The 26,273-nt window shown below is 47.8% G+C and overlaps 1 protein-coding gene across 1 annotated transcript in view; it reads right to left on the bottom strand.

Annotated features, from left to right (window-relative positions):
• LOC146346491 (1-phosphatidylinositol 4,5-bisphosphate phosphodiesterase gamma-1-like) overlaps nucleotides 1-26,273 on the bottom strand; it is a 106,638-nt gene that overhangs the window by 33,803 nt on the left and 46,562 nt on the right. The window contains exons 3-10 of the mRNA XM_084848557.1: nucleotides 23,801-23,894; nucleotides 22,970-23,017; nucleotides 6,516-6,600; nucleotides 4,887-4,967; nucleotides 4,086-4,120; nucleotides 3,335-3,407; nucleotides 1,862-1,963; nucleotides 77-195 (exon numbers count right to left, since the gene is read on the bottom strand). Of these exons, the coding sequence (XP_084704683.1) occupies nucleotides 77-195; nucleotides 1,862-1,963; nucleotides 3,335-3,407; nucleotides 4,086-4,120; nucleotides 4,887-4,967; nucleotides 6,516-6,600; nucleotides 22,970-23,017; nucleotides 23,801-23,894 (637 nt within the window). The remainder of the gene's footprint in view (nucleotides 1-76; nucleotides 196-1,861; nucleotides 1,964-3,334; nucleotides 3,408-4,085; nucleotides 4,121-4,886; nucleotides 4,968-6,515; nucleotides 6,601-22,969; nucleotides 23,018-23,800; nucleotides 23,895-26,273) is intronic.

Raw genomic sequence — 26,273 nt, 5'->3', positions numbered from 1 at the left:
CATGGCCCAAGCTGCCCCTTTCCTATGATCTACAAAGCCTGAGGAAAATGACCTGATTGCCCAGGGAAACTCTTACGTGTTATGAGAGGACGAGATCCAGTACTGAGATAAGGGGTAATTCATTTCATCTGGCACCACCCGCTCATACTTGGAGTCGATGACCATGTTTTCTTTGGAGAACAGGAATGTCAGGAACTGTGTTAGATTGGGAGAAAGAAAACACTGTTAGGGAGCTGGATGGGCTGGGGAATGGGATGAGAAGGTCAGGGGAAGGACAGGCACCGCAGTCTGGCTGGCTGGAGCCTCGCAGCGGCCCCCGTGCAACGGCTTGCTGCTGGGCTCGCAACCCAGCCAGGATTGTGTGGACGTGCCAGGTCTATGAACAAGCAGCTCCCCGCAGGAGGCCATGCAGGCAGATGCTGCAATTGGGCTTGGACAAGGGGATTAGTCTAACTGGTGGACAAGAGGCCTATCAGGGGTTACTGCTCATGATGGCTTTACGGAACCTGCAGTACAGAGGCAAGGTAGCTCTGACCGCCAGCTGCCGGGGGACCACGGTGGAAGTCGCCTTCAAGCTCTGCTTGTAGGGTGGCCACCGTGAGAAGTTGGATGCTGGATTAGAAGGACTCAGCTTGGGATGGTTTGGACAACATGCTGGGCTCATGGTGGGTTATTTACTCCAAGATAAGGCGGCACGTGCGAATGCCATTATGAACTGACAGCCCCTGACAGGGTTGTGGTGTGTCATCCGAACCTGGCCACTGTGGGTTATTCGAGGATTAAACAACCTTCACACAACCCTACTACAAACTGGGGGTTCTGTGAGGCTTGTTTAACCCTCGATGAGCCCAGCACGTTATATGAACTGGGTCAGTGCCTCCACATGAACCTGGCTAGGCCGTACGCCTGCTGGCAGCCCCCCACATGGTTGCTCAAGGGCTGTTCAGCACTCATACTGGGCCTCTGATATGGCTGGATGTGTGTGTACGTTTGCATGCCTCCATTCGAAGCCCGTGCTAACTTTGCGTGGGGTCATGATGTACCGGGGCAGGGGGAGGAGAAAGGTCTTAATCTTTTCTGGCAGGCACTGGTGGGCCATACGAGAGTCTATGTATGAGCAGGGTGCCAATTTACAAAGGTGCTTCATTAATGTTTGTGAACAGCCCAGGCAGCTTCGGCTATTGGGCGGTACAGAAATAAATAAATAAATAAGTGGCTCCTTTGCAGACCACTACCACATAAATGAAAGAGACCTGTCATTATATTCAAAGTGCTGGATCTAGAGTTGCTCTTCTGTGAACAGAAGGGCTCTTTCCATTCACAGAAGGGACTGGAGGAAAGGGAGGAGATTATTACCTTTGTAAACCGCCCAGAGAGCTTTGGCTATGGAGCAGTATAGAAATGTTATAAACAATAATAACAGTAATAAATATTATCACCGATCCACCCCCCTTCCCCCTATAGCTCTCTGTGCTGCCACCCAATGCCAACTCTCTGAAGCAAATTTTCAGGGGGCTGCAGGGAGAAGCAAAAATTGCCTCCTGGGTCTTTCCTTCAGCAGGAGCATCCCATGGCAGACTTCAGCTCACAGGAGCTCTGGCTCCAAGCCGCAACGTGACAGAGTTAACAGAAAGCACTTGGGGGCACTTGGTTCGTGAGGTCATTTCTTTAATTGCTACTGATGCTATTGGTTTATCCCAATATAAGGCATGTTCTAGTAAAAGGAACAGCAACCTTAGTACAGGATCCCCAAATCATGGGGGGACTCGGGGGCAGGGATTTGCAAACATTTGCCTCATACGTAATCTGGCCCCCAACAGAGAGTGAGTGGGGAAGGGTGCTGGAATACTGTGTCACCCACCTCATCCAGCTGGAAGAAAGGCTCCGCCATGTCGCTGAAGGGATCCCGCAGGTAGCTGCACACGTACTCCCGGACTCGGGCGATGTCACTAGCCCACGGCTCCTAGAGGGAAAGAGTGGAGCGCAGCGTTACAGGAAGACCTGTACGCAGCCCTTCAGCAATGGTGGCACCGGCAGGGACCATGGGATCAATCTCTCCATGCCGAAAATAAATTCTGCGCTTGCTTTAACTTGAAAAACGCAACTCTCTCTTCGTGGCTCAGGTGAGATGCATTACATGATTCATTTTATTGCCTGCGTCATTAGCCCACCCTTTCAGGGTGGCCTACACGGCTCCCCCATTTTATCCAACCGTGTGAGGTGGGTTAGGCTGAGAGAGATCGTGACTGGTTCAAGGTCTCGCAGTGAGCTTCGTGGCTACACAGGGATTTGAACCCAGGTCTCTCCACTCCTAACCTGACATCCTAACTACTGCATCACTCCGGTCCCCCAGGGGGACTTCACAGCTCACACCATTAGCCAGCCTCCACACCCATGTTATCTTTATTGCTACGCTCACGTTACTGTTCAATCCAGTGAAAGATTCCAGTGAAAGATCCCGTAAGAAAAGTTATGCCAGAGGAGGAGCTAGATGCTGGTGCATGCAGTTAAAGGAGGAGGAGGAAACAACACAAAGCTTGGTGGTGAATCCGCTCAGAACCAGTCAGAACTCTAAAAGAGCTAGTCAAGGTGCTCCTTTAGAGTTCTGACCAGTTCTGACTGAAACTGACATCGGAGCCACCCGCCTCTACTGACTACAGCTGTCATGCTGCAGCTGTTCTAAGGAATAACTTCTAAAAATTCACCACAACCATCATGGACGTGGCAGCAAGAGGAGCTGTGTTGCCCATCCCTAGTGACGGGACAGGCAGTAGCCAACAGCTATGCGTGACATCTGTGCGACTAGTTTCTGCAGAGCATTTGCTGTCGCAGCGGGAGTTCAGAGATCCATTTCTGCTGCTACTAAATACTGTAGTGTGATTTGTTTAAAATGTGACCTCTGGACAACAGAACCGCTATTTGTGAGGGAAGACATCTGAATCCTCTGCAACAGATCACTCACAACTGCACATTTAATGCAGTGTAAAACTAATTGTCTTCTTTGCTGGAGGCAATTAAGCAGTGGCTGGAGGGCCATCTGTCAGGAATGCTGCAGCTGCATCCTGGATCACAGAGCAAGGGGTTGGACTAGATGACCTTCAAGGTTCCTTCCAACTCTATGAAAAGCCCTAAGTCTCCACAAGCGAGATTTACTGTTGGGTCCAAAAAGGCCTCAAATGTCATATCAATGTGCTTTCAGTGACTAAAGAGTTCTTCCTCTTTTGATGGAAAAGGTTAGTTTCTCTCTGTCATGTTCCTCTGCATAGCAGTGGATCTCCCAAACCCATCTTTCTGCCCATCTCAGCAAAATCAGTGCTCCTCTGTTTGGAAGTACCTTCTGATCATATTGTAGGAACTTCTGGAAGTCATACAGGGTGACCTGGCAGAGTTCTGGCCGGTCCACATTACTGAGTAGATAAGAGACAAGATCTAAACATATTTCATAGATACACATATTTCATAGATTCATAGATTTTGGTCACAAAATCTAAACATATTTCATAGATACACACAAACAGCATTTTGTTAAGTCTCTGCATGCAGGTAAGATGAGAGTGTTGGAACCAAGGGACCTGAGGAATTGGTACCTATGGCACTTTTGGATATACCCAGTTACTTTGGCCTGTCTTTCAAATACTTGCATTTAGCTTAGTTGGCTCTAAAAGGAGATGAGACCTATTGCTGGAGGAAAGGTCTCTCACAGTCATAATGGCCATATAGAACCACCATGTTCAGAGGCAGTCTACCGCTGAACACCAGCCACTGGGAAGCAACAGCAGGGGAGGACTATTGCCTTCCATCCCTGCTTGTGGGCTCCGCAGAGGCATCAGGCCGGCCCCTGTTGGAAACAGGAAGTGGGACTGGCTAAACCTACCTTGGTCTGATCAGTCAGGGTAAATCTTATGCTGTTAGGAACCTTTTATCATCTGCTGCTGCCCTTGGAATCTTTACAAGCTTGTAAAGGTTTCAATACCCTTCCTGAACTATGCTTTCCTTCTCGTTTGAACCTACGCAGAGAGAGGCAGGAAACTGTCTCCAGGTGAGCTGTTTTGGTCCAGGAGAGGGAAGGGGTCCTTTGTACTTACCGTAAGGGGAAGGACAATTCCAGCTGTTCAATTACCTGAAATGCAAAGGAGTGACACAGCTGTCAACAATGCAGTTAAGTAGACCAGACTTAAACCAGTTGGTAGGACTGGACAATTAAAGCTTCACGAATGGATTTTTAAACCAGTTAATTGGGAATATCGCCAGTGATGTGAAATAGAGCTGTTTTATACAAGTGCTTTGCTTGGGCAAAGGAATATAGGGCCAAGTTAAGAAAATAATATGCATCCCAGGTACATCTGTCAGAGGACCTTGGGGGAAAGAGGCCCTTTCTTACAGGTCAGCCAACTAGGCTTAACCCCTTTCCTCTCTAAGGAATTAATGTCCAACTCCACTAGACATTATTATAGCAGGACAATGCTCTTTCTGCAGCCCACCTCTGTGCCCCAGTTCAATCCAGCTGCCCCCTCCATTTCAGAAGGACTGTCTGGCTACTGAATTTAGCTTCACTTCCAGAAAAAACCCTGTGTAGGACCTCTGCCATTCTAACCTTGAACTGCTTTGGAAACCACTCTAGATACGTACATGCTTGTGGATCAGTCTGGGGTCCTGATGATTGATTAGTAAGCCACCTGTGATTTCTAAAATGTATATCCTGCCCTTCAATGTCCAATCAGCATTCACAGGTGGCTTACTAAAGAGTAAGAGATACAAATATTATAAAACAAATAAAACAACAGCACAGAACAAAAATGCCAATTACAAAAACTCAGAGCAGCTGGAAAGTTAAAAACTTTTAAAGACTTGTCGATCCACTGCAGGAACTCTTCCAAGGTTCTTACAGATTTCTGGGCGTCAAACATCAGGTTTTTATAGAAGAGTGCAAAATGGCTGAAGTTCATTTCGGTACGGACTTCTACTTCCTGTTCAGACAAAGGAGAAAAAGGAAGGAGTTAATGAGACTTCCCTTGTTAGGCCTTCTCAGTACACAGGAAGCGGCCTTATATCAGGTCATACTAGCCCAGTATCGTGTCCTGATCTCACCGGCAGTGGCTCTCCAGGGTCTCATGCAGAGCTCTCCCACATCAGCCTGCTACTACTGCTACCCCCTTTTTTTACTGGAGATTTCAGGGATTGAACGTGAGGCCTCTGCATGCAAAGCATTTGCTCCGCCACTGGGCTGCATTCAGGAGTCCTGTGTGTAGATCTGCCTTCCCTGTATCTCAGGTGATATAATGCAGAAGCTCCCTTCAGACCTTCTCCACATGTAGACTAAACACATGGAGAAGGGGGAGTGGGACCATGCCACTCCCCCCCCCCACATGCTGATGGCCCCCTGGAGATGGGCATGTTCAGTGCCACATCTGCAAAGGGGCAGCTGCTTGCATGTAGCTGTGGATGCACATGGGAGCTATGTGATCAGGACTCCGTAGGTGATCTGAATGTGCACAAGGCCAGGGACAGTGGTATGCATGATGCCAGGGGTGTGGGACAGCGGCTCAGTCCACGACCCTGTCCAGTGGCCTTCTGAAGTGCAGGTGCCCATCATGAAAGTATTTACAGTCACGCACCCAAGGAGAGTAAAAACAACAACAGCCCAACCAGCTGTGTTGGTCCATCTCTATATATGGGTTTGTCTATGCGTATCTTTTGTAAAGTTAAAGGGTCTAAACCGCCCATTCAAGACCAAGCCACTCCCAAATATTTTGCATTACAACAGGGATACCTCACAACAACAGACTGCTGTTGGGGAAACCCATCCCCACCCCCACCGCCCAGCTACTGTGAGGTTCGCAGCTGAGCTCAGTGGGAACAGGGAAGTTTGAGCAGGGCTGCAGACGACATCGCCATCCTTGCTACTCAGAAAGGCCTGGCACGCCGGCACTGTGAGCCCTGGTTTGGTTACACCACTGCCCTCTATTCCTCACATTTACCCTACACACGGAGAGCTCTGAATAGGGCTTGGGGGTTTGTCACAATGTGTGTTTGTTGCTGATTCTGGAAACCAATAAAGTAATCCCCTCCCTTTTTCTGAAGGATTTGCCGAGATGATACTGGGCTGGTTTACAGGGCACCCCGGCGTGGCTTAACCTAGGCGTGGGAACTGTCGCATCAGGCTGGGCGCCCATGAGCTCTGCTTCTGCATGGCACCCGCAGGCACCCAGCTTACCGTGGCTTATCGTGTCGTGTGAATCCAGGTGGCGCAGCTTGTTGGGAGTGGGCAACAACCCACCAACAGCCCAAGGCTTATTTGAGGGCTGCTGCCCAATCCAACAAGCCACGCTGACCGGATCCACATGACGTAGCCACCCAGACTGACAAGGGCAATTGGGCAAATTCTGCTGGCACGCAACCAGCAGGCACGGCGAGGGAAGTAAGTCAGCATGTGAACCCAGTCACTGAGTTCTACACTCCTCTATTGACAGAGCAGAGCAGATTAAACAAGGAGAAGAAAGGGGGGGTCTTCTTACCAGAAGCTTGTCCCGCAGGAACCTCATGTTAGGCACACGGCAGTTGACCTGGGGCAATGTGGCCTTCAGATCCTTGGGGGTGATGCTGCGACACAGAGAAAGAGAGAAAGGTGAATGTGGAATCAGGGTGTGTGTGTATGTGTGAATGTATCCTCACATAGTCATTCATATCTTCTGCTCTGGACCAGTGAAGACATACCCCTCTGGACATGCCCCCAATCGTATCATTGCAGCCCCAGGGTTCTTTAAAAACCAGATTAATATATATACCCCTGTCCCAGACCCAAACCATTAACATGGATTAGAATTCACTTAGCCCAAAACAATGCACACAGGTGGGTTCAAAACCTGCAGGGGTGGAGCCATGCACAAAACTCCACTGCTGCTGCAGTTTGTCCACACAGAGCTGGAGTAAGATGGCTACGTGCAGAGACCTCTCACAGCAGTGAAGGGCTGCTTTACAGAGAGGCCACGTCCAGGTTCTTAGGCTAGAGCACAGCTGCACAAGTGGAGAGAGACCATCGCTCAGCAACGCAGCACCTGCTTGGCATGCAGAAGGGTCCATTTTCAATCCTTGGCATCTCTAGTGAGAAGGATCAGGTAGCAGGCAAATATCCTCACCTGAGACTATGGAGAGCCACTGCCAGTCAGAGCTATATACAGTCTCCCCACCCACCACTCACCCTGCCCAGGAGCTTCGTAAACCTGTGCATTGCTGCTTAGGGCTGGAAACAGGGTTAGGCAGAGGGGATGTCAGACACCTGGTTGGCCTCAAGACATGCCCAGTGGACTGTGATCAGTCTTGTGGGCCACCAGTTGTACCAGCCTGGGCTACAGTCAGTGAAGGACTGCCTAAATAAGACAGGAGAGCTGCACTACGCAAACTGCAGCATAGGTTCCCTCCCTTTCTTCTGGCTTCAAGATCAGAGGGCAAGGATGAACTTGCAATCATCTTACTGGGGCAGCAGGGAGGGAGGAAAGAGAAAAAACAGGGCAACGTTCAGCCAAGAGGAGCAGGGTATAGGTGCCCATTCCCTGCATTACTATTTCCAACTCTGCAGAAAACCCTTCAAGGCCCACAAGATCAGGCACATTATGAAATCAAAATAAGCAGACTGAAGTACTATTGAGTTTTAAAGCTGCAAGGAGAGTCTAAGACTTCCAAGAACACATGACAAAGGATGGAGAGAAAGATATGCAACATTGAAGAGTGCTTAATCCACCCAGAAATCCTGAGGACCACCGTAATGCAGGCGGATAATTTTGCATGTTGCTAATGAAGTTACCCCCTTCATGGATCACTGCCTTGTTGTGGCGAAGGGGCTTGTGTAACTCAATGAAGCCATAAGCTGTGCCGTGCAGGGCCACCCAAGACGGACAGGTCACGGTGGAGAGTTCTGACAAAATGTGGTCCACTGGAGAAGGAAATGGCAACCCACTCCAGTATTCTTGCCAAGAAAACCCCATGGAACGTATCACAAGGCGAAAAGATACAACGCTGGAAGATGAGCCCCTCAGGTCGGAAGGTGTCCAGTATACTATTGGGGAAGAGCAGAAGGAATTTCCAAGTAGCGCCAGAAAGAGTGAAGCGGCTCGGCCAAAGCCGAAAGGACACTCAGCTGTGGATGTGTCTGGTGGTGAAAAGAAAGTCCGATGCTGTAAAGAACAATATTGTCTAGGAACCTGGAATGTAAGATCAATGAATCAAGGTAAGCTGGAGGTGGTCAAACATGAGATGGCAAGATTGAACATCGACATCTTGGGAATCAGTGAACTAAAATGGACAGGCATGGGCAAATTTAATTCAGGTGACCATTATATCTACTACTGTGGGCAAGAATCCCTTAGAAGAAATGGAGTAGCACTCATAGTCAACAAAAGGGTGGGAAAAGCAGTACTGGGGTACAATCTCAAAAACAGTAGAATGATCTCAGTACGAATCCAAGGCAAACCATTCAACATCACAGTAATTCAAGTCTATGCCCCAACCACTGAGGCCAAAGAAGCTGAGGTTGATCGGTTCTATGAAGACCTACAACACCTTCTAGAACTAACACCAAAAAAAGATGTCCTCTTCATCATAGGGGATTGGAATGCTAAAGGAGGAAGTCAAGAAATCACCGGGATAACAGGCAAGCACGGCCTTGGTGTACAAAATGAAGCAGGACAAAGGCTAATAGAGTTTTGCCAAGAGAATGCGCTGATCATAGCAAACACGCTTTTCCAACAGCACAAGAGGCAACTCTACACATGGACATCACCAGATGGTCAATATCGAAATCAGATTGATTATGTCCTTTGCAGCCAAAGATGGAGAAGCTCTATACAGTCAGTAAAAACAAGACCTGGAGCTGACTGTGGCTCAGATCATGAGCTGCTTCTTGCAAAATTTCAGCTTAAATTGAAGAATACAGGGAAAACCACTAAACCATTCAGGTATGACCTAAATCATATCCCTTATGAATATACAGTGGAGGTGAGGAATAGATTTAAGGGATTAGACCTGATAGACAGAGTGCCTGAGGAACTATGGACGGAGGTCCGTAACATTGTTCAGGAGGCAGCAATGAAATCCATCCCAAAGAAAAAGAAATGCAAGAAAGCCAAGTGGCTGTCTGAGGAGGCTTTACAAGTAGCTGACGAAAGAAGGGAAGCGAAAAGCAAGGGAGAAAGGGGAACTGAATGCAGAGTTCCAGAGAATAGCAAGGAGAGACAAGAAAGCCTTCTTAAACGAACAATGCAAAGAAATCGAGGAAAACAACAGAATGGGAAAGACTAGAGATCTCTTCAAGAAAATCGGAGATCTCAAGGGAACGTTTTGTGCAAAGACGGGCATGATAAAGGACAAAGAAGGCAGGGACCTCACAGAAGCAGATGAGATTAAGAAGAGGTGGAAAGAATACACAGAAGAACTATACAGGAAAGATCTTAATGTCCCCGATAGCCATGATAGTGTGGTCACTGAACTTGAGCCGGACATCCTAGACAGTGAAGTCAAGTGGGCCTTAGGAAGCATTACTAACAACAAAGCTAGCAGAGATGACAGTATTCCAGTTGAGCTATTTAAAATCCTAAAAGATGATGCTGTTAAAGTGCTGCACTCAATATGCCAACAAATCTGGAACACTCAACAGTGGCCACAAGACTGGAAAAGGTCATTTTACATTCCAATTCCAAAGAAGGGAAACGCCAAAGAGTGTTCTACCATACAATTGCGCTCATTTCACATGCCAGCAAGGTGATGCTCAAAATCCTACAAGCTAGGCTTCAGCAGTATGTGAAGCGAGAACTACCGGAAGTACAAGCTGGGTTTCGAAGAGGCAGAGGAACTAGAGATCAAATCGCCAACATTCGCTGGATCATGGAGAAAGCAAGAGAATTCCAGAAAAACGTCTATTTCTGCTTCATTGACTACGCTAAAGTCTTTGACTGTGTGGATCACAACAAACGGTGGCAAATTCTTAAAGAGATGGGAGTACCAGACCACCTTACCTGTCTCCTGAGAAACCTGTATGAGGGCCAAGAAGCAACTGTAAGAACCAGACATGGAACAACCGATTGGTTCAAAATTGGGAAAGGAGTACGACAAGGCTGCATATTGTCTCCCTGCTTATTTAACTTATATGCAGAGTACATCATGAGAAATGCTGGGTTGGATGAATCACAGCTCGGAATTAAGATTGCTGGGAGAATTATCAACAACCTCCGATACGCAGATGATACCACCCTAATGGCAGAAAGCGAAGAGGATCTAAAGAGCCTCTTGTTGAGGGTAAAAGAGGAGAGTGCAAAAGCTGGTTTGAAACTCAACATTAAAAAAACGAAGATCATGGCATCTGGCCCCATCACTTCCTGGCATATAGAAGGGGAAGAAATTGAAGCAGTGACAGATTTTACTTTCTTGAGCTCCAAGATCACCACAGATGGTGACTGTAGCCATTAAATTGAAAGACGCTTGCTCCTTGGGAGGAAAGCTATGGCAAACCTAGACAGCATAGTAAGAAGCAGAGACATCACCCTGCCGACAAAGGTTCGTATAATCAAAACTATGGTTTTCCCAGTAGTAACGTATGGCTGTGAGAGCTGGACTATAAGGAAGGCTGAGCACCGAAGAATTGATGCTTTCGAACTGTGGTGCTGGAGAAGACTCTTACGAGTCCCCTGGACTGCAAGGAGGTCAAATCAGTCCATCCTAAAGGAAATCAACCCTGACTGCTCATTCGAAGGACAGATACTGAAGCTGAAGCTCAAATATTTTGGCCACCTAATGCGAAGAGAAAACTCTCTGGAAAAGACCCTGATGCTGGGAAAGACAGAAGTCAAAAGGAGAAGGGGATGGCAGAGGATGAGATGGCTAGATAGTATCACCGATGCAATGAATATGAACTTGAGCACACTCTGGGAGAGAGCGGAGGACAGGAAGGCCTGGCGTGCTATGGTCCATGGGGTCACGAAGAGTCATTAAGTCGGACACGACTTAATGACTGAACAACAATGAAGTTACACGGAATGCCAGTAACCCTTCAGTAACATGGCCCCTCCAGGAAATTCCTGACTTGTGTGGCGGATAACTTCCTCCTACAGAAAGTAGAGGAAGGAACTAGAGGATCGGCTATCCTTGACTTGATCCTAACCAACAGAGATTACTTAGTGGGTAAAGTAGCAGTTACAGGAACTCTGGGGGAAAGCGACCATGTTATACTTGAGTTCATGGTTCTAAAGGAAGCAAAAGCCGAGGGTAGCCAAACCCATACCCTGGATTTTAGGAAAGCTGATTTTAATAAACTCAGAACAATGATCAGTAAGGTCCCATGGCAAGCGACGCTAACAAGAAAAGGAGTCCAAGATGGGTGGGAGTTTTTAAAAAAAAGGAAATTCTAAAGGTGTAATTCCAAACAATTCCAACCAGAAAAAAAGGTGGAAGACAACAGAAGAAGCCAATGTGGCTTCACAAAAAGCTTAGAGATGGCCTGAAAAAAAAAAAGTACCCATATAGGAAGTGGAAGGAAGGACAAGCGACAAAGGAAGAGTACGGGCAGGTAGCACAGAATTGCAGGGATGGTGTCAGGAAGGCTAAAGCTGAGAACGAGCTGAGGTTAGCGAGGGATGCTAAAAGCAACGAAAAAGCTTTCTTCAGCTACGTGCAAAGTAAAAGACAGAGGAAAGAAATGGTGGTTCAGCTATTAAATAAGGAGGGCAAAATGATAATAGATGACAAAGAAAAGCTCATTTCCTACTTTGGCTCAGACTTCTCTCAAAAGAGAGTCTATGACCCCCCTGGCAAAGCGAAGTACAGGATGAAGGGGCAGGATTGCAACTTGAGATCGACAGGCATATGGTCAAGGAACACCTAATTACTTTGAATGAGTTCAAATCTCCAGGGCCAGATGAGCTGCATCCTAGAGTAATAAAGGAACTGGCAGAAGAACTCTTAGAATCACTGTCTATTCTCTTTGAGAAATCATGGAGGACGGCGGAAGTGCCAGATGACTGGAGGAGGGCTAATGTTGTGCCTATCTTCAAAAAGGGTAAAAAGGAGGAACCTGGGAATTACAGACCAGTCAGTTTGACATCAATCCCTGGGAAAATTTTGGAGCAGATGATAACGCAATCCATCTGGAAGCACCTTGAAAACAATGCAGTGATGACTCAAAGCCAACATGGATTTGTCAAGAACAAATCCTGCCAGATGAATCTGATCTCAGTTTTTGATCAGGTCACCTCCCTTGTGGACCGTGGGAATGCTGTGGATATCATATACCTCGACTTCAGCAAAGCTTTCGACAAAGTGCCCCATGATCTCCTGATGAGCAAACTAGCTCAAAGTGGGCTAGATGAAACAACGATCCAGTGGATCCACACTTGGTTACAGAATCGGACTCAAAGGGTGCTTATCAATGGGACCTTCTCAAACTGGGGAGAGGTAACGAGTGGGGTACTGCAGGGCTCAGTCCTGGGCCCAGTGCTCTTCCACATTTGTATGAATGACTTGGAGGAGGAGATGCAGGGAAAGCTGATCAAATTTGCATATGACACAAAATTGGGTGGGATAGCTAACACCTTGGAAGACAGAAACAAAATTCAAAGTGATCTTGATAGACTGGAGTGCTGGGCAGAAAACAACAGATTGACATTTAATAGGGGTAAATGCCAAGTTCTGTACCTAGGAAAAAGAAACCCAATGCACAGTTACAAGATGGGGGATACGTGGCTCAACAACACTACAAGCGAGGAGGATCGTGGAGTTGTTGTTCATCACAAGCTGAATATGAGCCAACCATGTGATGTGGCTGCAAAAAAGGCCAATGCTATTTTGGGCTGCATTCATAGAAGCACAGCTTCCAAATCCTGGGAAGTATTAGTCCCCCTCTACTTAGTACTGGTTAGGCTTCATCTGGAGTACTGTGTCCAGTTCTGGGCTCTGCACTTTAAGAAGGATGCAGACAAGCTGGAGAGGGTTCAGAGGAGGGCAACAAAGATGATCAGGGGACTGGAAACAAAGCCCTATGAGGAGAGACTGAAAGAACTGGGCATGTTTAGCCCTGAGAACAGAAGACTGAGGGGAGAGAGGATAGCACTCTTCAAGTCCTTGAAAGGTTGTCATAGAGAGGAAGGCCAGGATCTCTTCTCCATCATCCATCATCCCAGAGTGCAGGACACGGAATTATGGGCTCAAGTGACAGGAAGCCAGATTCCGGCTGAACATCAGGAGAAACTTCCTGACTGTTAGCGCAATACGACAATGGAACCAATTACCTCAGGAGGTGGCGGGCTCTCCCACACTGGAGGCATTAAAGATGAGGCTGGACAGCCACCTGTCAGGGATGCTCTGACTTGGATTCCTGCATTGAGCAGGGGGTTGGACTCGATGGCCTTGTAGGCCCCTTCCAACCCTACTATTCTGTGATTCTATGATTCAGCCCTCTAAGGGTTCTGAGTTAACAGCAGCTCCTTTGAGCTCCATACACCTCTCTCACATTTGCCTCCTCCAGTCTTCCTAATGGAATCAGAAAACCACAGGGCCAAGCCACTTCAGAGGTTAGCTTCAAAGGCAGTCATGGGAGCTCGTTGAGAGATCTGGCAAAGGATCAGCCAGCCCTCTTGTAAATTCATGGCGATATCAAGAGGGACAGCATGCAGAGGATTCTAAGACTTGTAAAGTCAGAGGCATGGAGGACCCTGCCGAAAGCAGGGAGCTATTATTTCAGAAGAGGGAATGTGAAGGCCAGTGTGGATTAGTAGCTAGTGTGCTGTTGGTGGAGAATATTGTTAATCCTGGGGTGGGCATACCATCAGTTTTGGACAGGGCTGCGCTCCATCTACAGAATATTTGTCAGTATTATTTCTTACTAATACAACACTGTCAGCACGTGGATGCTTCCAGATGGAGAGGCCCCAGCACCAACCGTCCAAAGGTACTGTGCAGCTATTCCATCTTTTCCTCCTGAATGTATGTTTTGTGGTAAGAAAACAGATGGAAGAAGTGATGGGAAAACACAGGAACGTCACACATGGAGGACAGCGATGACTGGAGGCCTCTGTAAATGTCCGTGTGTGAGACAGGGGGCTTGCGCAATTAAAGCCTCACCTGGAAGCACCTGTTGAGTAGTGCACAAAGCCATGGCAGGGAAGAGGCAACGGGTGACAAGGGCTCCTTGGAGGCCTCTCTCAGTCTAATCCAGTAGCCAAGTCCAGACACAGACAAAGGGATTCCTTTCAAAGCTTTATTCCTCTTTTACAACTTAACAAGTATACCGTTTGCAACTAGATCTGGGCAGCACAGTACCTATGCCCTAAGTTGGAACAGCTGGTCCCCGTTTGAAAGGGAATTACTGGCAGACCCCTGAACTTAAGGACTAGGGAGAGTCCCTCCCCTTTTCCCTTGGATCCTCTGGGCGCAGCCGTTGTTTGCGCGCCAACCGGGCACTGCGCCTCCTTTCCGCGCCCTCCATCTGGCGCCGCTCTCTGCGTCGGCGTCGCGCGTCCACCAAGTCTGCTATCCGCGCTCTGTCACTCCCTGGACTGCTATCTAAGCTAAGAATGTTGGTGGGAGGAATCTCCGTCAGCTGTTGGCCCTGGGAAAGAGGAGCGCACTCCCCTCCCAGGAGCGACTGCTCTTCCTCAGAATCAGAACTACTCTGGGATTCTATGGGCTCAGTGTCCACCCTGACAATGGGTCAGCAGGCTGGCCAGGGGTCTCTGGGCTGCCTGTGGGGAAGGGTGAGTTGGAGTATGGGACTTGAAAGCCTAAACCAGCTTTCCCCAACCTGGTGCCCTCCAGATGTGTTAGACTACAACTCCCAGCACCCCCAGCCAGCTGGTTGGTTGGTTCTACCATGTCCTTAAGATCACTTCCTAAGTACGTTTTGTCAATGCCTTTTCCATGGGAACAGCCCCACAAGTTGCCCCTTTGATCCCCGAACATACCCCTTGCCTTCCCCATGTGCGCATCCATTGTATCAGTCGTACAACAGTTCCCAGGAATGCCTGTGGATGCCAAGGACAAGGGGCAGGCCCACAGCTCAGTGGCAGCTCTTTGCATGCAGATAACACCACGTCTAGCCCCCAGATCTCTGGAGAAAGGCCTCTCCCTGCCTGAGGCTTTGGTGAGATGCTGGTCTGGATGGACCTATGATGGACTGACTTTGTACAGGATCCCTTCCAACGTTCATCGTGTGGCTTTCTGTTGTGGCACTGACTTAGCACACATCTTGAATTATTCAAAGGACATGATGTCAGGGTTGGATCGGAGCCCAGAGAGCCCCAAAGCAGTCTTGATTCTGAGGAAGAGATAGAAACTGCGGGAGAGGAGCCTGCATGCTGTTCAGAGGAGCAGCCAGGGGGAGAGCCCCTCCCGGTACACATTCTTGAGAGTGATAGTGACCCTGGCAGGGAGAGGGAGGCGCAAAAGCAGTTTCTGGATGCTAGGCGCCGGTGCAGTGTCAAGCAGGAGATGGCGGGCGCTGAGAGGAGGCGCTCAGCCCGCTTGGCACGACGGCGACAGCGGTGCCCCGATGCCCCACGGGAAAAGGGTGGACTCTCTCCTCCTAGCCCATAAGTACAGAGGTTTCCCGCCTTCCCCTCGAATGGAGATCAACTGATTCCTAAGGTTAGAACCCCTGAGTAGGCAGCTCTCTTAAGTCTCACTTGTAGGATCAAGCAGTTAGCTTCTGTAAGTGTCATTAGGCTGAATGGGAATAAAGCCTTGGAAAAGAGCCCTGTTGTCTGCGTGTTGATTCTGGCTACCTGAGGATTTCAGAAGGCAGCAGGGGCGACCTCCCGACACATTCCTGGCAGATCTAAACTTACATGTAAACAATGGGGCACAGGGGAAAAGCGCTCGCCCATCCCCGATCAGCCTTCTGGTGCCCGCTTGGCTCCTGGTGCTGTGGCCTCTGGCGCTGGGGTCCAAGAGGAAGTCCGTGCAGAACCCTGGGTGTAGCACGCATGCTGGGACACCAGGAGGCCATCAGCCTCTGTCTTCACCGGCTGAGACCTCCAAAGAGGCCTTTAACACACTTTACTGCAGGGTGCGTTGCAGCCTCTTGCCTGGCCCACCTCCGCCAGAACCACACAAGCAGCATAGCTGACAGACGCACATCTAGGCCGGAGCTTGTCTGCTATTCCCTACTGGAGACGGCAGATGGCAGCAGGGTGAAGTCCTCCTGCAACAACTCCGCCCCCCCCGCCCCGCTGCACCCCCCTGCCTTGGCTAATTTGAGCCAGCTGCTCCGTGGATTCCAGGCGGAGGAGTTTGTTAGGTGCAGTCTCTTGGGAAGGGGGCTTCTAACGCCCCTCTGGATGCCTCCCTTCCCTCGGCTTCAGCCTGCACAAACAGTGGCGGCAGGCAGAGGCAGCTTAAAGAGGCTTGCAGAAAGAGCCGAAATGCTAAACCGGAGCCGGCACCCAGTTCCCATCACGCACACTGGCATCCCTTCCTCCCCTCCAGGTGTGGAGCACAGTCGTGCCACCCAAGCGAAGGGTGCGCAGCGCAAGAAGCAAAGGCCACTGGGCAGCCTGGAGGCGGGAGGGGCTCCCTGAGGAAGCAGTGGCAGCAGCAGCAGGCACGGCCGCCTGAGCCTTTCCAGCTCAGGCACTGAGGCGGGGAGAGGAACGACACAGAGGCAGTGCAGGCCAAGGAAGGTCCCAGGCACCATGAGCTCCTTCCAGAGCCACTGTAGTGGTTAGCGTGGTGGCCTAGGGCCAGGGCCAGCCAGGTTGAAGTCCCCCCTCAGACATGAGGCTCACTGTGTGACCTTGGGCCAGTCCCTCTCTCTCACTCTAACCTACCTCACAGGGTTGTTGTGAGGATAAAGTGGGGAGAGGAGAATCATGGGTGCTGCCTTGAGCTCCTTGGAATAGGGCTGCCCATGGGTGTGTGTGTGTGTGTTATTTTAAATGGTTCCTGTCTCATACCTTTTGAAACAGCTGGATGGGCAGGGCGTATGCAGGTGATCACATTTGTGAAAGGCATAAGAGCAAGCCAGGTTGGGCATTTTACTTTGGGGTCCAACCTCTAACCGGTACGTGGCTGGGAACTGGAGGCCATGCCTGGGGTGGCGGATGGGCATGGCACTCTGGACCAGTTAACTGGTTAACTCAGTCGCAGATTGTGGGCAGCGAAGTGGGAGGCAAGCCAATCTGACCCATGGGGACCCAATCCCCTGCACAACCCCCAACGGGGAGGGAGCCCCCAATCCGGAGCATCACCCTGCAAAGGGTCCTGGGTCCGGTCACTTCCCATGATGATTTGTTGCCTTTTCCATGCCAGGAGAAAACCATCTTGTTTCCCCAAGCTTTTAGAGTTTTAAGTTGCTTAGGTTGCAGTCATGATTTCTTGTATTGCTGCTGGCTTAAAACTTGTTGTCTTATTTTATTGTACTGTATTGTGAGCAGCCCTGAGAATCTGTATTGAAGAGCAGGCTATAAATATCTAAATAAATAGAATGAATCCGTGTTCAGCGCTCTGGCTTAAGGACAGAGGCTGGTTCAGGCCAACCCAGTCCCCAGCATCTTCAGGTAGGGAGAGGAAAGACTCCTGCCTGAAACCCTGGGGGAACCTCTGCTGCCAGTCAGTGCAGACAATCCTGGCCTAGGTGGACCAACAGTATAAAGCAGCTCCCTATGTTACCATGTTCATGCTGTAATCTCAGTGGGTCTCAATTACATTTAATAAAGTAATTCCAGACTGATTGACACATTTACTTGAAGACCTGGTTCACTCATAATGCTAACCCATGGTTAATTGAACCCAGGGGTTGTTGAATTCTAGGTTGTCGTGATGTGCAAACGCAGCCACACTAACAAACCATGGTTTGTTGTTGTGTTGTGAACTCTTGGTTGTTTATACCATGGATTGTCGTTACATGTAAACCCAGAACCGTGGGTGTTCATGGGTTATTTTGCCAGGCTACAGAGACAGTGAGCAAGAGTGGTAAAAAAACCAGCTGCTCTACATGCCAATACTACAGCACTGCAAAGGCATTTGGGATACAGGGAGGGAGCAGGCGAAGGAGAGAAACAAACAACCCAGGGACTGAGAAAACAAGCCACAATTTGTTCTATCATCTGTCAGACAAACTCTGGTAAGGGCAACAAACCGTGGGTTAACCATGGGTTACATAAACCATGGGTTAGCATTACGTGTGAACCACTGATGTGTATTTCATTCCATCATGTATTAAAAATGAGTTTTAATATAAATTGTGAGATCAAAAATGGCTGTTACACAACATTTTCAGAGTTTGCTGAGAATGCCTCTTTTGTGAAGTCATATACCATCAGTCTTAATATGTATAAAATGTTAGTGAGATTAGGCCTATTTTGAAATCCAAATTGGATTAAAGCATCTTGGTTTAACAAAACAATTCTCAGCAGAGCTAAGAATCGTTTTATTAAATAATTCCACTGGTATTAAACAAAGTATTTGATTGATGCAACACCAGGGAGACAAAATGGCTATTTTGATCAAATAATCCAACTGTAATTATGATAGTTGTGTCTTGAATGAATTCCTCCAGGGTTAAGACGAGCAACTGATTAAAAGAATGCAGACAGGATTAAAGTGAGTTTAAAATGGATCTAGTGGGAAATAAAAAGAATGCTGAACACACTCCGTACCTCACAAAATAATCTCTGTGGATTATAGCAGATTCTCAACATGGCTCATTAGAGCTTGAACGAGGCACTCTATGTCATGCATACGGTTGAAAAACAATTGCTTTGGATCTCCACTTTCTCCTAGTTTCCCCCCGCATCCCTTCCTGCCTGCACGCCCTTCTCTTCCTGCATGGACCCCCAGCCTTTCCTATCCAACATCCTGTTTACAGATCGTTGGCATATGAGGAAGGGTGAGAGGTTGCCACTCCCACCTCCCTTCCATGACGTGCCCCACTCAGGAGCCGAGTGTCCTCTGCTGTTCCTCCCTCAGCCTTCCTTGCAATGCCTTTGTTTTAGAAAGAGACAAACCTCGATGGTCTATTCCTGGATAAAGAAGATACATACAGCAAAAAGTCCCACATAGTGGAAACAACTTGAGATCTGCCCCTGGACAAAACAAGAGGTAACAACGTGAGAAAACCCGCCAACATGTACTCCCTGCCTAAGAACATCACAATTGCACTGCTGGGTCAGACCAAGGTCCAGCTGGTCCAACATCTGCTTCCAGCATTGAAATGGCTCTGGGAACCCCACGAGCAGGGAGTGCTTTGTCCCCAGTGTCTGGTAAACAGATACAGGCTGCCTCTGGACCACTTTGTGGCCACTGACAGAGCTATCCTTTTCCACACATTTGTCAAATTCTTTCTTGAAAGCTGTCCAGGCTAGTGACCATCACCACATCTTGTGTCAGTGAGTTCCGCAAGTTAATTACTCATTACGTGAAGAGGTGTCTCCATTTGTCAGTCCTGCCATTGGATGACACTGAATGCCAGTGTTAGGAGGGAAGAAAAGTTTCCTTCTCTCTGCTCCATTTGTAATGTTACTAACCACATGTCATGTCATATATCACGTCATGCCCCCAGAGAGACCATTCTTGTTTTAAGGTGGTGATTTCCTGGCCACACAAGAGACCATAGTTGGGTGGGGCCAAGAGGCCATTTAATCCAACAGCCAACCCCAAAGGTAGGAACAATGCACAGACCAACCAATGCTATCCTCGCACAGCACAGCCAGCATCCTACAAAACCAAGTGGTTTGACAACCATAATCCACACCATTAAGCCATCCCAAATCACTTTGTGCAAATATTTTGCTTCGTAGCATCGTCTCCTATCCTAGAAAGTGCATCTCATGGGACTAAGCATGGTGCTCTTCTGTGGAATGGGCCACTGAAGTCTTGGGTTCAAATGCTATGGTCTGCCATGCTGCAGGGGATTACAGGACTCTGAACCACTGGGCCACAGCTCAGTGGCAGGGCGCACGCTTTGAATGAAGAGGGTCCTGTGTTCAAAGCCCTGTTATCTCTGGTTAAAAGCATCTAAGGCTGAAGGAGGGCTGGGAAAGACCCCTGCCTGAGCTCCTGGAATGCCCCTCCCACTCAAGGCAGACAGCACTGCGCTAGATGGACAGTGTTTTGAAACCGATGAGAATGAGGATCCCCTTACAGCACCCTGCCCCATGTTTCCCTCCTGCTCCCCTCCACCTCTCAGCCCCTTTGCTTCTCCTACAGTCTGGCCCTGCTTTCTCTCCGTGATGCCCTGCACCCCAGCCAGTCCAAGGTCCAACTCTATCACACTCAGAATTCTGGCTGGCACATGGCCTCCGAGAGAGGCCATGTGAGGTTTTGGAGCTGAGAAATGCATAGGAACATCACTATCGAGATGGATTGACTGCAGCTGGGAAGGGAAGCGAGAGTCTGTGGCAAAGGAGGGCAGCCCGCAAGGCAGGGTGGGAGCAATGGAATGTAAATCACCAGGCAAAGGCTGCAGGCTCAGGCGTGCCTAGAGACTAGTTCTCACTGAGGTTGCAAACCTGTGTCTTGGCTGTACCATTGCAGGAGGGGGGGGCACCGGATGGAATGCTCCTCATAACACCCACACCCACACCCACACCCACACCCACACACTCTTCTGGACTTAGGAAACAAACACGTCAAGGACCTGGACTTCTAGTTTGCTATGTGCAGGGTGTGCATGTGCGTGTGTAGAGGAGCACTCCATCATATGGGCCCCCGACATCCACCTGAAGTGGTACAGCTCAGAGACAAGGAGAGTCTATCTGTACTTTTTGGTCCACAAGGACTAGTCACTAACATCTGCTCCGCCCACCCACCCTATTCTCCCTTGAGCTGCTAGAATCATCTTCCCCATTTGCAGATCTTCAGCTTCCTAGGATGCAGGACAGGTCAGAGGTGTATGAGCAGAAGACAAGCAAAGGATCTAGACCTTCAAAATATTAGACCACCTCCCTAGGGAAGAGAAGCACAAATATCTGAGCTGCCATGCTGGGTTGCCTCAGGAAAGTTAGTGGCTGTGTGGGGGGAACTCACAAATGCGAAGTGGAAGCAGGCAAAAGAAACTGGTCAAGCTCGATCAATTATGTCAAGAAAGGCACTTCTTTTAACACCAGAGGGAGCCTGTTCTTGGATACGTTATAATAATTTTATGGTATAACCTTTGTCTCAATTAACTTTGCCATCTGCTGGGGAGTATCCATTTACAGAAAGGCACCATGCACATTTTTAAAATAAATAACCCTTCACTTAGGTTGATGTTCCATTTGTGCAGCTGTTTACTGTTCTGGACACCAGTTTGTAAATGGTTCGTTAAAAACACACACATTAAAGTGTCTCACACACACCCCATGGCCAGTTTGTGTTGGGTGGCCTGATATGCCTGTATAGTTGAGTCCTAGATGGGTAGGGCCAGGCAGCAGCCCTGAGTCTGGTTCAGTGTGGGGGAAAAAGATGGTTATGGGAATGACCATGCCTGGCCTTGGGCCTCTCCCAAAGTAAATCCAGCTGCTTCACCAAAGTTACCAAAATTCTGTGCTAACATACCCTGCCTGCTACAATAAGATTAAGTCATGCAAATGAAGCCTATTTGCTTATATGGGCTTAATTTGCATAATTCATTCAGCTACTAAGCTTCAGGGTTTCACAGAATTTGAAATAGTATCTTGGCGGGTAAAGCAACGGAGAGTGGCTGTAATGGAATTTGGCGGGAGTACAGAGGCAGGAGGTTAGTCGGGCCTGTTCGCACATAATGACAGTGCACTGATTTAAAAACCACTGAGTTGTTTGACCCCCAAACAAGGCAGCACTCCAGGTTCGCACATCATGATCAACAACCTATAACAGAGCCAGTCGTGGGTTGTGGGGTAAAAGCAGAAGAGGCAGGCACAATGCAGGCAGCACATCTGCTCATGCACAGCAGACCATCAGTTCTTAAAAAGGTGGGTCTTGAGCAAGGGCCAAAAGATCAAGACTGAAGCCTGCCCGCCTCATGCCAATGGGGAGCGAGTTCCAGGGGGTGGGAGCTGCGACACCAAACACTCCACTGCAGGTATTCTGAAGCGAACCTCAGGCGTGTGCAGCACCATCAGAGGTATTCTTCCCGAGGACCACAAGGGCGAGGCAGAGATATAAGGGGTGAGGTGATCCCTAAGGTAATCTGGTCCCAAGTTGTTTAGGGCTTTATATGTTAACAACACAACCTTAAACATGGCTCAGTAACTAACTGGCAGCCAGTGCAGTTCTTTTAGCAGAGGTATGCGATGTTGTTGAAAAGAGGCCCCTGTTAGTAGCCTTGCAGCTGCATTCTGCACCAGCTGCAGCTTCCAGGCCAAACCCAAGGGTAGCACCATACAGATTTATGATTCTATTATTCTAAATCTCAGAAGTCAGAGTGTTAGAAGAGACCTCAAAAATTGTCCAGTCCATCTCCCTGCCAATGCAGGAAATCTATTACTACAGCATTCCTGGTAGGTGGTCATCTACCCTCTTCTTAAAAACCTCTAATTAAGGAATGTCCTCCACTTTCTGAGGCAGTTTGTTCTACTGTTGGACAACTCATACTGTCAAGAAGTTGTTCCTAATGTTTAGTCTAAATCCTTTTTCTTGTCATTTGACCCCAGTGGTTCAGGACCTACCCTCTGGAGCAAGAGAAAACTATTTTGCTCCATCATCATATATGTGATGGCTCTTCAAATATTTGGCTAACATATTGCCTCTGAATAATCTCTTCTCCAGGCTCAACGCACCCACCTCTTTCAACATTTCCTCACAGGGTGTGGCCTCACCATCTTTGTTGCCCTTTTCTGGGCACATTTACATACCCCTGGCCACAGAATGGTATAAAGCGGCTGTGAAGGGAGTGCTGTAGTCTTGTGAGGGGAATGGGACTGGAGAGAGGAGGGGAGCTGCTGAGTACGGGGGCAAGCATTTAAGAAGAAGCAATTCCTAAGTAAGACCATCCTTCGTGACCTTCGAAAAGTTAACTGCCTTCCTCACTCACCTGCCCTCTCTTGATCTGTCCATCGAGTCAAACTGTTTTCTGAGCCACCTAAGGAAAGAGGAGAGAGGGAGTGCATAAGCCTTAAGCCAGAGATACGTTGTGTGGTAAAGCTACCACCACATGGCAGTTTTTATCAAGTACCTTCAAGGAAATCTACTCTTGGATGGCTAGAATCACAGCTGTCTTTTGCATTTGCTAATGTAGTTCAGAGGCAGAGCATGACCCAACTCTCCTGTAATGGTTGAGATATTGTAATTTTCTCCTTCTGAACATAAGAGTATAAAACTGCTTTGCTGGATCAAACTGAAGGTCCAGAGAGCAGCTGGAAGGGGCCTGGTGGGACATCTAATCCAATCCCTTTCTCAACTCAGGAAATCCAGCGCGAGACATCCCCAACAGATTGACTCTCCAACGTCTGCTTGAAGGCATCTGGCGAGGGACAGCCCACCCCCTAGGTAAACAGTTCCATTGTAGACCTGCTCTTACGGCTAAGATGTTTTTCCCAATGTTCTCAGGGTGCCACTACCCAAAAGAAAGGAGTTGACTCACTTCCTCTCTAGAAAGCTGAGCAGAGGAGGACGCTGGGAGAGCCTCTCCTGTGTGAGGAATGGCAGGGCAGGTAATTGGTTTTGTCTTAGCCAGGAGATTGAAGGAAGCAGGGACAAGGTGGGATCAATTAATATTAAAGACATGTTGGGACATTTTATTCATTTAAAGCTGTAGTCACATGAACAAAGGTTTGCAACACTCTGTGACTGTTCACTGCATATTCTGTACAATTCACACCCTGGTTATGTCCCTGGAGCTATATTTTCTCTAGCTGTCCCGCACCTTTCAATCTGAAGTGGTGTCTGCGATCGATGTGTGTCCGTCACCAGCCAATTCAGGCCTGCCACCCAGAGATTGACATCATCTTCGCAAAAAGCTGAGAAGGAAAGTATAACAAAAGGATGTGAAGGAGAAAGGAAGAAAGGCCTTGTCATATGTACTTTGGCCCACAGGAAGGCCTGCTGCAGATGCTGGATCACAATCAGGATCTGGGATGGAAGCCCAGTTCCTCACACACATTGCAGCTGTCTACTGAATCACTCATCTTCAAGGTACTCAGCTTATCCCTTCCTTACCAAATAGCGGGGGGGGGGGGGGGGCTGCTATTGAAGTAGGATTCTGCCAAGGAAAATGACAAGAGGGACTGACTTGGGGATTCCGTGCAGCCAAATTTAACCAGTTTCCTTTTGTGTGGAGAGATGTGTCATATTGGAAAAGGGGGAAGAACAGCTGTGCAGACCACAATAAGGGTGCTTCCAGATGGAGGGGCTCCTAGTACTACCAATCAAAATATACTGTGCAGTTATTCCATCTTTTTTTCTTTAACCAATTTTCTGTGGTAAAAAAAGGTGGAGGAAGTGGTGGGAAAACATGGGAGGCTTACGAGTGGAAGACAATGTCTGGACCCCCTGAAAAAATTCTGTGCATGAGGCATGGCAATGGCGCTATAAAATCCTTGCTTGGAAGCACCCTAAGAGTCACAAGACCATTTTTCTTTCTTCTGTTTTACTTACACTTGGGAAAGCAGAAAGATTTGTTTGCGCAACTCAGGAAGGCTTTCTCTAACAAAATCTCTGGATAGCCTTACAGATTATTTCAACCCCATTTGTCGGGCTGGGAAGGAATGCAAGAGGCAAATTTTGATTTCAGAATTCTTCTAGATATAACATTTTCTACATCGACATGGACCTTGCACTACTCCAATTCCAAATATGAAAAATGATCTTTATACAAATTTGAGTATAAATGTGTGCAAAGGGAAACAGAGTTATTTTCTAGGCAAAAAATTGCACAGAAATTTGCATCTGTACTCACAGCACTGGCTAAGGCAGAACTGAAGGCATGTGCACCACACCCCTTCATGTCCTATTAGTCATAGGAAGTTTATTTGTATTGGCTAGTGGCCAGAGCAAGACAAAACATACAGACAATATCACCCTTTAGATTCCAGAATTAGAATCAAACCAAAACAAGAACTACAAGATCAAATACCAAGTTAGAGATTAAAACCAAAAATTAGCCTAATTACTAAAACTACGTTAATGAAACACATTACCTAAAATTCTAGAACAAATGATAAAACAACAAATCATCATTAAAGCAGAATGTCTTTAATGGCAGCCAGGAAAAGTTCACAACCCCGTTGGTTAGTGCTGCATTGTTGCCTCCTCAGAAGGATGTTGTTTTGTCCCTCACCACAGAGGAGTTCATGTTCTCCAGTATTGGGGTCCAATGCCACTACACAAAAGACTGTTGAATAGATAAGGGAGCCATATTCTCAAATAAATCTCTTCCATAACTCCATCAGCAACATTTTAGGCTTATCTTGAGATAGTGGCCTTCTGAAACATCGGTAGGCATTGTTTAAAATCTGAATACTGCAAAGGACCACCTTCATGGGTGATAGGACAGTTCTAAGAGATAATTCTCCAAGTAATGGGAATCTTTTAAATAATTATTGCAAGGTGAACTTCTATCTGTTTGCAAAAATGCCATATAATAATACTTAACATTTGAATAGCACTTTCAAGTGGTTAATAAACCATGGTTGGTTAGCACGGCTGGGTTCACACAACACAACAACCCACGTTTCAACAACAACCCACAGTTCAACAATAACTCACACGTAACCCATACTTAACCTTGAGTATAGGTGAGTGTGGGTTGTCATGTTGTTTGGCTTGGGAATAGTGAGTTGATGGCAGTGGTGAGATTCAAACTAGGGACTTCCTGATTCATAGTTCAGTCTCTTAGCCACTATCCTACCGTCTTATTCTAGTTATATAGTATTGGTTATAAGGAGCTCTTTTGTTAGCAATCCCCCTAAATACAAGCTATCATTGTGAAGTATTCAGAGAACGTCCAAGAGGAGAGCCAGTTATTCTCTAGTTGTTTAGAAATGCACTGAACAGGCAGCCTGTTAGGATCTATAAAATGTAACATCAGGTAATACCAATTTGCTGGAATGCAGACCCTAAAACAGACAGACAGCATATCTATTTTGGATCTCAATGTGGCTTTTGATGTATTCAGAGTCAGATGTAATAGCATACTTAAACATCTATTTACAATCGCCTCTGAACTATAAGATTTCTATGACTCTCACAGCCCACAAGGCAGCATAGCAATAATTTCAGCTGCATCACCAACATTATCCCTTTGAGCTCCCAAAGTTTGTTACTGCTCCATTTGCTCTTGGTTTCATGGCCTGTAACTGTTTTGCTCAAGTCACAATTGCAGAAAAAAATATTCTCAA

Source organism: Heloderma suspectum, chromosome 4, assembly GCF_057233095.1.
Source record: "Heloderma suspectum isolate Gila_16-S chromosome 4, 16-S_ref, whole genome shotgun sequence".
NCBI lineage: Eukaryota > Metazoa > Chordata > Lepidosauria > Squamata > Helodermatidae > Heloderma > Heloderma suspectum.
The sequence above is the reverse complement of the archived record's forward strand: the minus strand, read 5'-3'. Positions and strand labels throughout refer to the sequence as shown.